The 14275-nt window shown below is 43.0% G+C and overlaps 1 protein-coding gene across 1 annotated transcript; it reads left to right on the top strand.

The window, feature by feature from the left end:
• Positions 1–7609: 7609 nt before the first annotated feature.
• Positions 7610–12472, top strand: WNT8A (Wnt family member 8A). Its single transcript, XM_072950277.1, has 6 exons — positions 7610–7677; positions 7771–7804; positions 8032–8170; positions 9307–9432; positions 10103–10245; positions 11411–12472. The coding sequence occupies exons 1-6, from the start codon at positions 7610–7612 to the stop codon at positions 11957–11959; spliced, it is 1059 nt and encodes a 352-aa protein (XP_072806378.1). The 3' UTR covers positions 11960–12472.
• Positions 12473–14275: the final 1803 nt, after the last annotated feature.

Below are 14275 nucleotides of genomic sequence, written 5' to 3'. Positions count from 1 at the left end.
CAAACAACTAATTGTAGAGAAAGAGAACAGAAAGTGAAGGGGAAGAAATGATCAAAGAAATATATGAGATAGTTTACCAGTCTAAAAAGACATGTTTACAGATTAAAAGAGTCCATGAGTACTAATCATAAGAAATGAAAAGTTCTGTTAGTGAATGGAGGGACCCCTAAATTAGGAAGCCCACCAAGTGGGTTCTTGCTGCCTGCTGTGAAAGAATTCTCACAACAGAGGCAGAGAGACAAAGTGAACAGCTGCTTTATTGCTCAGAATGGGAAATGGAAGGACAATGCTCCAATAGGGAGAAGGGAAGAAAAGCACTCAAGCAAGAAAGAGGCCTGTCAGCCAACATCGGCAGTAAGGACAGCTCTAGCCCAGGTCTGGCCACGTGGACTTTTATGGGAGGCTTTTGCCATCATGTCTTCCTTCCGGGTGTGATGGAGACAATCAGTCCTCGTTCTGGTATTTCAGTCCTTGTCTGGGCTTTTCTGGTTGTTGTCATGGCAATTGTCAACTGTCATGGTGCTGGTAGGTGTGTCACTTAGCATGCTAATATATTACAGTAAGTGTGTAATGAGGCTCAAGGTCCACTGGAAGTCAAATCCTCCACCATCTTGGACTGGGTTCTAACCAGTTCTTACTCTTCTCTGCAGCTGCCTCCTGAGACTTAGATAAGAGTAACTGGTTTCTGTTTGAGGGAGGGGCAGGAGTATAATCCTAGGGGCAACAGCCTTGGTAACAAAAAGGAAAGTGGCTTTTAACCACAATGCCTGCAATCCAGCATCCCCCCCCCCCCAAAATCTCCAAAGATTCTGTTCAGCCATGAAAATTTTTAAGGGACCTGAAGGAATAATCTCAGTTAATCGTTGACATAGGTGGTCAGAGTCATTGCCACCCCCCAGTGCCTGCTGGCTTGTCCTAATCAACTGCTTGAGCCCGCTCTTCTACGACTCAGAGAGGCCTGGAAGACTTCAGCTTTTTTATAAACAAGAGGCAGGGGAGCGAGGGGCACAGGGTTCTGCTCCCTTTCATGTCTACATCAAAGCCAATCACTGTGAAATTTCAGTATGGTGAGGATAAAGAAAAGTTTCTAAAAGCTTCTAAGGAGGGTGAAGGGAAGAACAGGTAACCTACAAAAGACCAACATTTAGGACAGTGTAAGATTTCTCAACAGTAACACAGAACTAGAAGACACTAGACAATGACCTCAACAATCTATAGGAACATTATTTCCAGTCTACAATTCTATTTCTCCAAAATATTAATTTAAAAAATTTAAACTATCAATCAAGTGAGAGTAGAATAAAATTTTTCAGCTATGTTTCTCAAGAAATTTGTTTCCTATGCTTCCTTTCTCAAGAAGCTACTGAAATGTTATTTACCACAATGAGGGAGTAAACAGACATAGGCATAAGACTTAAGAAACAGGATGTGCAACAAAGTGGAGAAGTAAAGTGAACCCTCATTGTGATGGTGAAACAAGACACTAAGATGACACTATGCAGAGTGTAAAGAAGTGACTAAGCAAGATGGGAGCAAGTCTGAGAACTAAATGTCTTCACAGGTGTTTTAGGTAAGTGCCAGCATTTGGGGCTGAAGTGCTGACACAGACATAGAAAACCAGGCAAACACAACAACAAAGATAATTACTAATTCCAGGGAAAATGAAAAGACTTGCAGGGAAAGAAAAGTAAGCCTGGTTTACTACACGACTCTCCTTTAAATAGTATACATGATTATAATGTAAACGCTGAATATTGACCAAAGTCAAATTACAATTTATGTTGGGAGATGGAAATATGAGAAAGATGCATTTGTGTTTGGTAGGTGTAAAGAGGAGAGGCCAGTTCTCATCATCCATGGTGGGAAGTCAATAAATAATACCTAAAATTGAAATATCAATACATAGGATGCAAATAGGTTTTTTTTTTTAGAAATATGAAGATAATACTAACAACATCAGATAAAGAAATGAAAGTTGCTGCTTCTTGAGAGGACAATGGGGATACAGTTGAAGAGGGCTACTGTTTTTCTTAACAAACCTTACAGAACTATTAACTTGTAAGAGCATGCTTAATTCTGATTTAATATAAAAATTAAGAGAAAAACAAGGTAAATTGATACGTAGTATCACAAAAAGGGGTCCATGATATAAAAATGTAAAAACCAAATTGAGGATTAGCACAATTCTATTTTTTTAACTATGTATATATAAGCATTTATACATGCGGAGAGAAGAATCCACACTAAACTGCCCATAACGGTTGCTTACAGGGAGTTAGACAGGGGAGACTCTCATTTTCTACATTACATATTTCCATTTTGTTTACTTTTTTTGGTGGCAAGCATGAATCACATTTTTGAAGTGTATTTGTTCATGTGTGTACATGACAACAATCAAATATTTATGTTTAGTTAATACGTTTTTCAATTATAGTTTATATACACAAGCACACTGCAAGTTTTTTAAGGACCAAGGTCATCTTAGAAACTTTACGACGTACATACCACAGTGCCAGTCCTTGGGCTGGCTACCCATGAGGCAGGGGCTCAATAAGAGCCGAAATTGCAGTACTGAATTCTTTCTCAGGGCAACAAAGAGCCTGTTGTACTACTCACTACCACCAGATGGCGAGTCTCTACCAGAAGTCCTCTTCCATTGGATTTCCTCATTATCCTCACTCCGCCTCTAACCTTTCCACAGAGTACTTTATCTCACTGTATTGTTGTAACTTATTTAAGTTTCTCTCTCTCAGACCACATGGAGAACTCCTCCAGGCTAAAAACAACTAAGGATAATTAACCTTAGACACATAAGTTTGAATAATGGCCTGAACTAAGGTAAATATTTTTAGAAAAAATAAATGGATAGATGGATATATATTTCTCCAAAAACTAATCAAATCCCACAATCATCTCCATACTTTCTCCCCCAATCAATCAAGAAACACTAATTGGGAACATCTGTGTCCTATCCAATGTCCAGAGATGGGAATTTTGAACAGTGAGAAAATAAAAAATATAATTAAGGGGGTTTTAGCTGACTGAAATCTCTCCTTGGATGAGCCCCTCCAACTCCAAACTTTTCTAGGCTATTGATGATGTAGTTTCTGCCACCTGGGCACCTCAGTTTGATGGGAGAAATAAGCTGCTATCCTTGAAGAGATCCTCATGTGACTAGGATTCGCAAGGCTTAGCCCTAAGGAATTTCCTAGTTGAAGGAAACACACCTTTAAACATGAAACAAATCTAGTCATCGCTGGCAGATTTATCCCGTCTAACATACTCCAGCCCTCACAGGCCCATGTGTTCCACCAACTGCTCCCATTTTCCACACAGAAAGGCCTATTCTCTTCCCACACCTGGAACCCTGGATCTGAATGGGAAAATTGAAGTATTCTCCTCTTCCTTCCTAGACATATTGTTGAGGAAATTTACAAGTCATTGAGGCTAAATTGGGGGGCCAAAGGGAGGATCAGGAGCTCAAGCAGCTGTGGCATTTGGACTGGGAGTCAAGTATCGCCAGGAGGTAGCAAGAGACAAGCTTCCAGGAGGAGGGGTGGAGACCAGAGGCTGAAAATCCCTGAGCTCTGCTCAGTGTCACAACTCAGAAGAATATGCATGGAGATTCATTCTCCCCACACCCCCATTCCCACCCCTACCCCTTATCTAATTAGCAGAGGAGTGTTAAAAGTCAGAAATCCTATCTCTTTTCTGGCATTCTCCAGCCACCTCCTCCCTCTCTCCATCCTCTCACTCGACTTCCACACCCCCAACTTGCTCCAGAGTCTAAGTGGTGGCCTCTATAGTCTGAGAGCCCTAAAAAAGGAGCCGGGAAAAGAAATGTGGGGGAACCAGGGGTCTGGGGAGTTTAGTGAGAGTGCACATTTGGAAAGAAGCATTAGCTTGGGATGCACATCGTCATCACCTCAGGGAGACCAACCATCCCAGCTTGCCCAAGACCATCCTGGTATAAGCACTGAAAGTTCCACAGCACCGGAAAGCCCTCAGTCCTGGCCAAACCAGGATGGTAGGATGAAGGCTCTTTGGCCCCAACTCACTTTGTAACCTTGAGTAAATCTCTCTCTGGGCCTCAGTTATATCCTTGTAAAAATGGGACCCTCTAGCTCAGACACTCTGTGGTCCTATACATGGCCTCTGTTTTCTGAAGCTGGGAACAGCATGGGTGACTCAGCCTTATTCCTCATTGATTACTGCCCCAGTGCTTCCCTAGAACTCCTGGAATCTCAACATTTTGGAACATAAGGTGGAAGAAGCCTTCCGGATTATCTGGTTCTATGCCTTTCTAGCTCTATGAATACCATTCCAGTGGAACACAGTGCATTCATTCATTGCACTCCACTTACCACTTTATGCCCTACATTATAGTTAGATACAGATCTTACCTCCTTTTTGCTAGATACTAAGCTCCTTGAAGGCCAGTAGCAAGACCCTGGCTCAGCAAAGGTTAAAGCCTTGCATATAACTGGTAACAAACATTTGGTATTAAATTCTACAGAGGAATCTTTTGCACTTTATCTCCCAGTGGCCTAGAGGGAGGACACAGTGAGTGCTCCAATGGTGTGCTTGTCCAGTCTGAGAAGATTCTAAATTTTCAGGAATTTTGCAAAATTGTTGCTAAACACGGCCATTTTTAAAATTAAATTATATAAACTTACAATTAAATAAATTATATTAAAAACAAAGATAAGCGCACAAAATTTATCACTTCCTATTTTACTAGATATTTTTATTGTCTATACCCCTAAGATTACTTACATCTATTATATCTATGATAAAAATACTGTATAATGTTGTTCTACTATTTATCTTCCCAAGTCCACGTTGGTAGTTTGAAATCGACCGCTGCGGGAGTATTCACCCCATACAAATCAGCAGACACCACTAGTCACAGCTCCAGTCACACAGAAGCTGGCTGTTGGCTGTCTACCAGCACACCACTGGTTAGAGACACTGCTATTCTCTCTGTCTGGTCACAGGCCCTCTCTATCTCCACTGTGTCATCTTCCGCTCTAGTCTTCAGTTCCAGATTCCATTCCTGGAAGAGTGAAACCAAGAATTGGATGATCACTTAAAAACTAATGAGGTAGTCAGGCTAAGGTTAAGGGGATGGATGCACAGGTTGGCTGTAAGTGATTTGTAGACTCTAGTGTAGACGGCCTTTCTCTGGTTCTTCTCTCTTTCCAGGACACCATCTGCCCACAATGAACAACTATGCTCAGTCCAGCACAGTGGTCTTATGTAAACTGAGTCCCAAATGACTCTGAAGAAGGCATTGGATGTCCTCCACATAGCCATCCTACAGGTCTATCCTGATGGTCAACTGAAGGATTTAAAGATATATAAGATGATTCCCATCCTTGGCCTGCAATCACCTCTGGGGATAATAAATTCTGCAAATCTTAAAATTAGGATTATAGCATTTAAAGAGCTGCTAAAATACTTAGAGGTAATTCAACATTCAACATCTTCCCAACTCCCTCATTTTACAGATGAAGAACCCAAGTCCACAAGGTTTGGTAGTAAATAGCTTGCCCAAAGTCTCTTAACAAATTAGTGGCCAATGCTCAGGGTTCCTAATACCAGGAGCAGAGGACTTTCTTTAACATCCTAAATTCCTTTTAGAGAAATTATATGATCTTTAGAGAATGAAAGCAGGAGCAAACACAAAGTTTGCACACAAAAAGCTTCCTTCCTAGAAAATAAAAAAACATTTTTACAGAATACCAACTAAATGCCAAGTGCTATGGGGAGGGGAGCACTGAAAAATAAGATCCAGTCACTTGTATATAGGAAGTGAACGTGGAGTCACTCCTAAAACTCTTTCAAGGGGTGTAGGGGATACCTCAGGCCTAATGTGACCCCTGTTCTGATCCCACAGTGAGTGGCATGGAAATCAACCTTGCTGTCTTAAGAAGTGAAAGTTAAACATTAGATTCTTTTTTTTTTTAAGTATCATTGACTTACAATTTTACAGTTTTAGGTATAAACATTAGCTTCTTGATTGGGAGAAGTAGGAAACAGAAAAGCCCACTGAGTTAGCCTCAGCGCCCAAGTGACTCAGTCTGGGACCTCTTTTCCCCGAGGAAAGAAGCCCACCAACAAGCGGAGGAAGAGAGCTTGCTGGGCTGAGAGCCAGAGCCTTGGTCCATTAAGGACATTTTCGCATTTGCAGCATTCACACTCATCCTCCTAGAAAGGTGAAACAAAAAAAAAGGACACAGAATAGGAGCCCAAATTTCTTATTACTAGATTTCAACATCTAAAATCACTGTCAAATTGCTAAAAAATTTCTAAACATTTTCATTTCTGTACTTGTCTGTATCTTGTCACATAAAGATAACAGTTTGCAGACCAATATCAATCCCAGTGCATACTTGGAGTGCACTGCTCTAAAAAGACCTGGGGACTCCTTGGCCCCTGGAACAACTCTGATGGAGGATGTCTGAGCTCCCTTTCTCATCCAAATCAGGTCCAGGGTGCTGTGAAGTGATCTGGATGTCGAGTTAGCACTGTTAACTTCCTGTTTATACTTTCCTCTTCATCTCTTTGGCCTGCCTCCCCTAGCCCTAGGAAAGAGTTTCACCAACCAAAGAAGATCTCCACCCCTTCATTTTAGTCCCCAACCCTACCTAATGGTGCCTCGGATTCTTCCGTGGGCCACAAGTTCTTTCATCCATTCATTCGTCCACACATTTGTTCATTCATCGAGGAATCTTCTTCAGCACTAAGAATACAGAGCTAATCTAAAAGACAGATTCCCACCCAAGGAGGTTATGTCCTAGCAACAAAGTAGTGTCAGAAAGAAAGGTATCAGTCTTTTCAAATACAGCCTAGGTAGCCCAAAGATTGATTCTCACGTATATAAGCAGTTAACAAACTAAAGCTCTAACAAATACAGAATGATAGACCTACTAGAAACGAGGGAGATTTACTTTGGTAGAATATGGTAGAAGGGACTATTGCAGAAATGGCCTCTGAAGTGTTTTTGCTCCATGGTCCCACACGTGACCTGACAGTCACCAAGGCAGGCAGTAGGAATGGTGCTCTTGCTTCCTTTGGTAAAATGAGTGGGAGAGGGCCCCAGATGGAGTTCCTCTATAATTATTAACACCTTGGGGAGGAAGGCAGACCAAGGAGTGGAGTCTCATTAATAGATGAGGACACTAGCTCTGAGGGATATGTGCCCTAACTTCGGAGTTAGGGACCTCACCTGCTCCAGGCTACAAGATTCTGAGAAATGAGCCCTCAAGCAGGAAGAGACTAAAGTCTTGGGTATAGAGGGTAGAAATCTCCTGGGTAGGGAGAGGCTTCCGCCCCTCTGTCAGCCTGAAAGAGAAGGGCTGGCAGGGAGGGGTAGGGCGGGGCTTTCCTTGGAGGCTTTGGGCTGAGTCCCTCCTCCCTGGTCCCCCATTGGGTCAGTGGCTCCTGCAGCCCTGCCAGTGAAGGACAAATGAGAGGAGCTGTTGATTTTTTGCCCCTTGGTCATTCAGCATTTCCCCACATAAATACTGAGAAAGACCCTGCCCTCTCCTCACTTCTCTGGACTTGGCCCTGGGCTAGACCTGGGCCCCTGGGGGTAGGCAGGGCCATGGGTGACCTGTTTATGCTCAGGGTGGCTGTGGGCATATACTATGCCACCTTCAGTGCCTCTGCCTGGTAAGTCCTTTCCCCATACCTTACTCCTTACCAAGGAAGCTCCTATTTTCTCATCCCCATTCACAAATGCCTCACTTTTTCTCTTTTTGGTAGGTCAGTGAACAATTTCCTGATAACAGGTCCCAAGGTAGGATGGTTTCCTGCTCCTGTTTTGACCCATTTGTATTCCTAAATAAACTCTTTTGGGGAAGGAAAAGAGGGGAGGGGAGACAGTGCCAGAAGTCACCCATACAAAGGAACTTATGATTATTCCTTAATGGAAAGCTAATCCATTTGAGTCCTGCCTGCACCCTCAACCCTAGATGACTTGACTTGAGCCAGGGCTGAAGCTCACAACCCTTTTCCCTTTGCCAGGCTTATCTGACCTACGCTACCAGTGTGGCCTTGGGTGCCCAGAGTGGCATCGAGGAGTGTAAGTTCCAATTTGCTTGGGAACGCTGGAACTGCCCTGAAAATGTTCTCCAGCTCTCTACTCACAACAGGCTGAGAAGTGGTAAGTTTATGCACCTGTACAAGAGGGTATGTCCCTGGAGGTGGGTTTGCAGTCTGTGTTTATGTGTAACATATATGTGTGCAGTGAAATGAAAAAGTTATCAATGATCTACCACTTCCTTACTGTGTGACCTCAAGTGAGTTACTTCCCTCTCTCAACCCCAGTGTTGTCATTTGGGTCAATTTGGCCAGCTGTTTAGCTCACCAGGAGTGTGCAAGTGTTGAATGTGGTAAATACAGAAGTACCTCTAGGCAAATGTAATTATTCTTTTTTAATGCATGCCTGTATTTGTGTTTGTACACACTTGCACTGATTAGCATGAAAAAAAAAATGGGGAAAGGGCTCTGTGTTTGCAGCCCCAGAGAGTGTTTCAGCTGTCATAAAATCCCAACAGCAGAGAAGCTGAGAGATCACATTCAGCTATGCCTCAGGTGGTGTGTGTGTGTGTGTGTGTCTGTGTGTCTGTGCAGCTGTTTGTAGCTGTGTATGGTACTTTGCATGAAAGTCGTTTATGGAGAAACTATTAATAAAGTGTTGCCTGAGAAGAGTTGGAGGGGAATGAGTAAAGAATATGGGGACAAAAAGAAGCATCTTCCTGTGGGGTATAAAAATAGGATGGGAAGTGTGTAGAAATGAAATGGGACAATGTTTATAAAGAGTTAGTAAGATATAAGCTTAGTAAGTGGTGGACATGATCATTATGATTATTTCATGTCTCCAACTCCATGTTAAAAAGAAGAAAATGTCCTTCTCTCTTTCTTAAGCCAGCCCCATGGCCCTGAGTCCTCACTGCCTGAAGACCAGAAACAGTGACTAATGGACAGAGGCCTAGGCTTGATACCAGGGGGGCAGGGTCCTGGTCTCAGCACCATAACTGGTGAGGATAGTGGCCTTGGTCTCATCACTTGATCTCTGGGTTTTACTTTACCCATCTGTAGTATGGGGATGCTCATTCCTGCCAGGATGAAATAAGGATGCTGAAAAGGCATGACTGTTCTCTCAAACAGAAGAGCATCCCTGTAATAAACCCAAAGAGGGAGGGAAACAGGGAGAGAAACAAAATGACATTGTTTTTGCAAAGCCTCTGCTTTGGGTTGTCAAGGCCCTAGCTTCCAGTCTCCCCTTTCTCTCCAAAGCCACCAGGGAGACTTCCTTCATTCATGCTATCAGCTCTGCTGGAGTCATGTACACCATCACCAAGAATTGTAGCATGGGCGATTTTGAAAACTGTGGCTGTGATGAATCAAAAAATGGAAAAACAGGTGAGTTGTGCTCTCTGATGGGGTGGGAAGAGGTGAGGAATGCAGAGCTGAGTGCAGGCTAAAGTCTTTTAGGGAAAGACTGAGGGATACAGCTTTCTCAAACCCCTAGACTGCAGCAGCAACTTTATTGGTGGGAGCTCCTGGATCTAGCCTCTCCTAAGAGTTGAGCCTGGGTCCATGATGCCAGGATCAGCAAGTAGGACCAAGCTCTAAAACCAACAAGCCATCAAGGAGTGAGGAGGCCAAAAGAATTTAAAGCTAATCCTCTTATTTCAGACTTAGAATGGCTTGTCAATAATCAAGATCTTCTCAATTATTTGTAGACCACCTAAGAAACTTACTCAAATTTGTCATTAATGAGGTAAGAAGTGGTTCTAGTAAGACTATTGTAGGATAATGGTCATTCCAGAATTCTGCAATGAACCTGAGATCATCTTGGCCAGCCCCTGTGGGTATAGAGACAAACTGCCTAGAGCAGGGAAGTGCCTAAAGGGTAGGCAGTTGGCTTTGGGAACAGGACTCCCCCGTCAGCCCTGAGCACCTCCAATTCCCTTTACAAGCTTCTGGGACTCTTGGAGATAGTTTGATATGTCGGCTAGAGTTACTATGACTCTTCTTTTGGGACTTAGCAGGAAGCTATACACAGAACTTATTCTTTCCTTATGTGTAGGAGGCCATGGCTGGATCTGGGGAGGCTGCAGTGACAATGTAGAATTTGGAGAAAGAATCTCCAAACTTTTTGTGGACAGCCTGGAGAAGGGGAAGGATGCCAGAGCCCTGATGAATCTTCACAATAACAGGGCAGGCAGGCTGGTATGTATGAGTTGACCAGTAAGCCATCAGGCTTAGTGTTACAACAGCCTCACATCTATACAGACCTTCACAACTTACCAAGAGCTGTCTCATACCCATGTTTCATTTTCATACCACCCAGCAGGACTGGCATGGCTACTACCCCCAGCCTCTGGATGACAAAGCCAGCTGAGGCAGAGTCAGGTGGCTTCAGCAAGGCAATATAATTAATAAGCATCAGAACTAAGCAATGAACACAGGTCTTCTAGCCTAGTCCTTTTATCTCTAAACATTAGATGCTAACTTCTTCCACAGGCAGGCTCCTGAGAACAAAGAACAATACAGAACCAAGGCCTTGCTTCCAGGACTTAAAATTTTAACCATTTCAACTGATTACTCTAGGAAGTTAACAGGGGTTTATCATCCAACCTGTGTCCTATGTCTGTTTGGGCTTTGAGAGGTTGGGATTGATCTAGACTTCTCTGGAGGATGTGTTCTCCCCCAAGACTTCTAGTGGGGGTAACAATCCATGGAGTGTTCTGAGTTCAAATCTGGAAGCTAGTTGTATTTAGAGATAAGAACATAGAAATTTCCCTTTGAACTTGTACCTAGATGTCCTGGTTGCCCAGGACAAGGGGAAAAGGTTTTCAAGGTAATTATAACCATAAGTAATCACCTTGGGAGTAGGCGTTCAGACTCCTGAGCTTCCTTCCCTCTGGGAGAGGGCCCAAAGGACAAATCCAAACACCCACAAATAATCTAGCCCCCAGCCTCAAGACAGTAACAGGGCCAAAGACTATATTTTCCCTTTTTAATTTACAAAGTACTTTCTTGATTATTCTTACTGCAGTTGGGCAGAAAGAGAAGCAAGCTCAACAAGCGATGAAGTTGGGCCTTGAGCCTAGGTTTCCTGATTCCAGTAATCTCAACACATGCCTGGCTTTCCATAGGAATCACCCAGGGGAGCTTTAAAATCATCGATACCAAGGCTTTAAACCCTTGAACATTCAAATTAAGAAGATCTGAGGGCTAAGAATAAGTATTTTTCACAGGCTTCCCCTGTAACTCTGATGCTCCTCTAAAGCTAGGAAGCACAACTCTACAATATTCCACTTTACTAGCCTTTGGTCTTCCTTACCCAGAGCCATTCTCCTTTTGTCCTCCCTCTCTTTTTCTCTCTCTGAAGGCAGTAAGAGCCACCATGAAAAGGACCTGCAAATGTCATGGCATCTCGGGGAGTTGCAGCATCCAGACATGCTGGCTGCAGCTGGCTAACTTCCGGGAGATGGGTGATTACCTAAAGGCCAAGTATGATAGGGCACTGAAAATTGAGATGGATAAGCGGCGACTGAGGTCTGGGAACAGTGCCGAGGGCCACTGGGCACCTACTGAGGCCTTCCTTCCCAGCGCAGAAGCTGAGCTGATCTTTTTAGAGGAATCACCTGATTACTGTACCCGCAATTCCAGCCTGGGCATCTATGGCACTGAGGGTCGGGAGTGTCTGCAGAACAGCCACAACACATCCAGGTGGGAGCGACATAGCTGCGGGCGCTTGTGCACTGAGTGTGGCCTGCAGGTGGAAGAGAGGAGAACTGAGGCTATCAGCAGCTGTAACTGCAAATTCCAGTGGTGCTGTACAGTCAAGTGTGACCAGTGTAGGCATGTGGTGAATAAGTACTACTGCACACGCTCCTCAAGCAGTGCTTGGTCTTGGGACAAGAGTGATAAGCGATAGCACCCAACGTGAATTTACTTGCTCAGGTGCATGGCAATGGAGGGGGACACAGCCTCTCTCGGAGAGAAGAGAGAGTAAAACAATTGGAAAATCACAGGGTTGATCTGTAGTTCTCTTGATATCTGCTGTACATGGGGAAATGGAGGCCCAAGATTATACAGCATATTGACAGAGATGAAATTGAAATCTGGGCCTCCTAACTTGGGTAGACCTCATTTCATCTTTCCTGCAAGTTACTTCCTGGTCTTTGTGCCTGTACTTTCACAGCATGTTAAAGGGGGAGTTTGGTTTGGGTCTATATCCAAAAGAACCCTCAAAGTACTTGCCGCTAAAAGTTTCAGACCATGTCCAGCCCAGCTGTGTGGCTGAGAATCAGAGGGAATGGAAACAAAAAATGAAAGAATTCTGTCCAGACTCCTGAAAGAACAACCTTCCCTTACTCTAGCTACCTCCAGAAAGAGCAACTACAAATTCATACAGATAAGTGGGACAGAGACTACATACTTGCCTAGAGGGAGGTATTTAAAGTGTTGGGTTTTTCATCTCAATATGCACTTTTGAAAAGTTCTCCCCATCCAACCCTGGGGAAACCAGTACCCAACACAACCTGAGATCTTCTCCAGCTCAGAAACCATCTCTGGAGCCATGGAGAATGGATGGTCACAGTAAGTGGACAGGTGACTACAACTTATCAGTCAAGGCTCCCAAGAGGGATTTTCCCCCCAAAGAGCTATAAAGCAACTCTGTTTTGTTATTTTCCCAGATTGGGAACTCAACTTCATTTTTCAATAAATGCTTCTAGAATATACATTCAACTGAGACCATTTATTTCTCTCTTTGAAAACCTTAGGGTCAGAAAGAATGAGAAATCCTGCTTCTTTATCCCAGTCATACAGAAGGCTAAAGGAGAAACTGGAAATGTTCAATCCCCTTGTTATCAATGTTTGACAAATAATAAAATCAAGACCCCAGAACTGACCTGTAGGAAAACAATCCAGACTTCTAGGCCTAGAAGGTATTATTTCAGTGCAACCTAAGCAACGCGAAGAACAAGGAAGCCCTCTGAACTTGAACCATATTCAAAGTATGTTTTCTCTCTTAACTTGGGCTTCCCAGGATGTCTGTACACCCAGAACCTAAGCCCCAGGGCAAGAGACAAGTATAGTTGTGGATTCTACCTTCCTCATTTGCACTTCTATATCTTCTACTGGTAATCTTTGGGGGAGGAGTAGATTCCCATGAAGAGAGCTCTGGGGGCTCAGATACTGGTCTCCTAAATCTGAGCATCTCAACCTTGGGAGTCTTCCCTCTCTGCAAAGGCCAAGCATCCTGCAGGGAGGAGGTATTTCAAATGTGCCGAATAAACAAGCAAAAAGTTTGATCACCAAGAATGGGGAAACACTCTCAGCTTAATGTTTCAAATTTAAAAACAATTTAAATGTTCAACATCAAGGCAAACTAGTTAAATCATGGCTACACAATGGAATATTATTAAAATTATATTCTGGAGAAATATTCAGTAACATGAAAAACATGCAATGATATAATTAAGTGAATAAAATTAATTACAAAACAGCATGTTCAGGAGGAACAAATTTTGCTTTAAAAATATGAAAATATTAGCTGTCAAAATAGACTGGCATGTTTTCCTTTTTGTGTTTTTCTGTGTTTTTATATTTGCCTACAATAAGCAAATATTTTTATCATCAAAGAGAATTAATAGTAAGTTACTTTTTAAATGCCACCAGGGAATAACCAATCCATTTTTTTGTTTGAGTGAAAAGGAAGGTGAAATGTTTATTAAGGAAGTTGGCATCTCAGGAGAAACCATGAGCAGGTGTCTTGAAAGTCCAACCTGGTTTCTATTTAAAACTATCACAAATGTCAGAGACCAGAGGCAAGGAGAAATCCATAAAAATGCAGACTATGTCAAGGAAATGGAAGATCTCCTCTACCTCCTTCTAAGGAAGGTGGAAAAAACAAAACAAAAAATGCTACAGTTACTGACAGAGAAAAGAAGTGTGTGTGCATCTGCCTATGTCTGTGGTGGTGGTGGTAGACCCTTCCACAGGAATGGAAGAGACACCATATAAGCACAGAAATTGTGGTGAAGTAATAGGCAGAAAGAATAGATTATTTCCCTGAGGCTCAGAGAAAAAAAAACATAAACTTATCTGACTTTGAGGTTAAGCCCTCAATAAAAACAGATGCCAAACTACCCATTCGTGAACCTGAGCTGTGACATGGTGCTAAGGAACTGAACAAAACTAGACTTTCTCCTTTTCCTAACTGAATGTCCATCCAAAGACCCCCGGC

This window comes from Vicugna pacos, chromosome 3 (genome assembly GCF_048564905.1).
Source record: "Vicugna pacos chromosome 3, VicPac4, whole genome shotgun sequence".
NCBI classification, from domain to species: domain Eukaryota; kingdom Metazoa; phylum Chordata; class Mammalia; order Artiodactyla; family Camelidae; genus Vicugna; species Vicugna pacos.
Note: the sequence above shows the minus strand (reverse complement) of the source record. Positions and strands in the feature narration are given on the sequence as shown.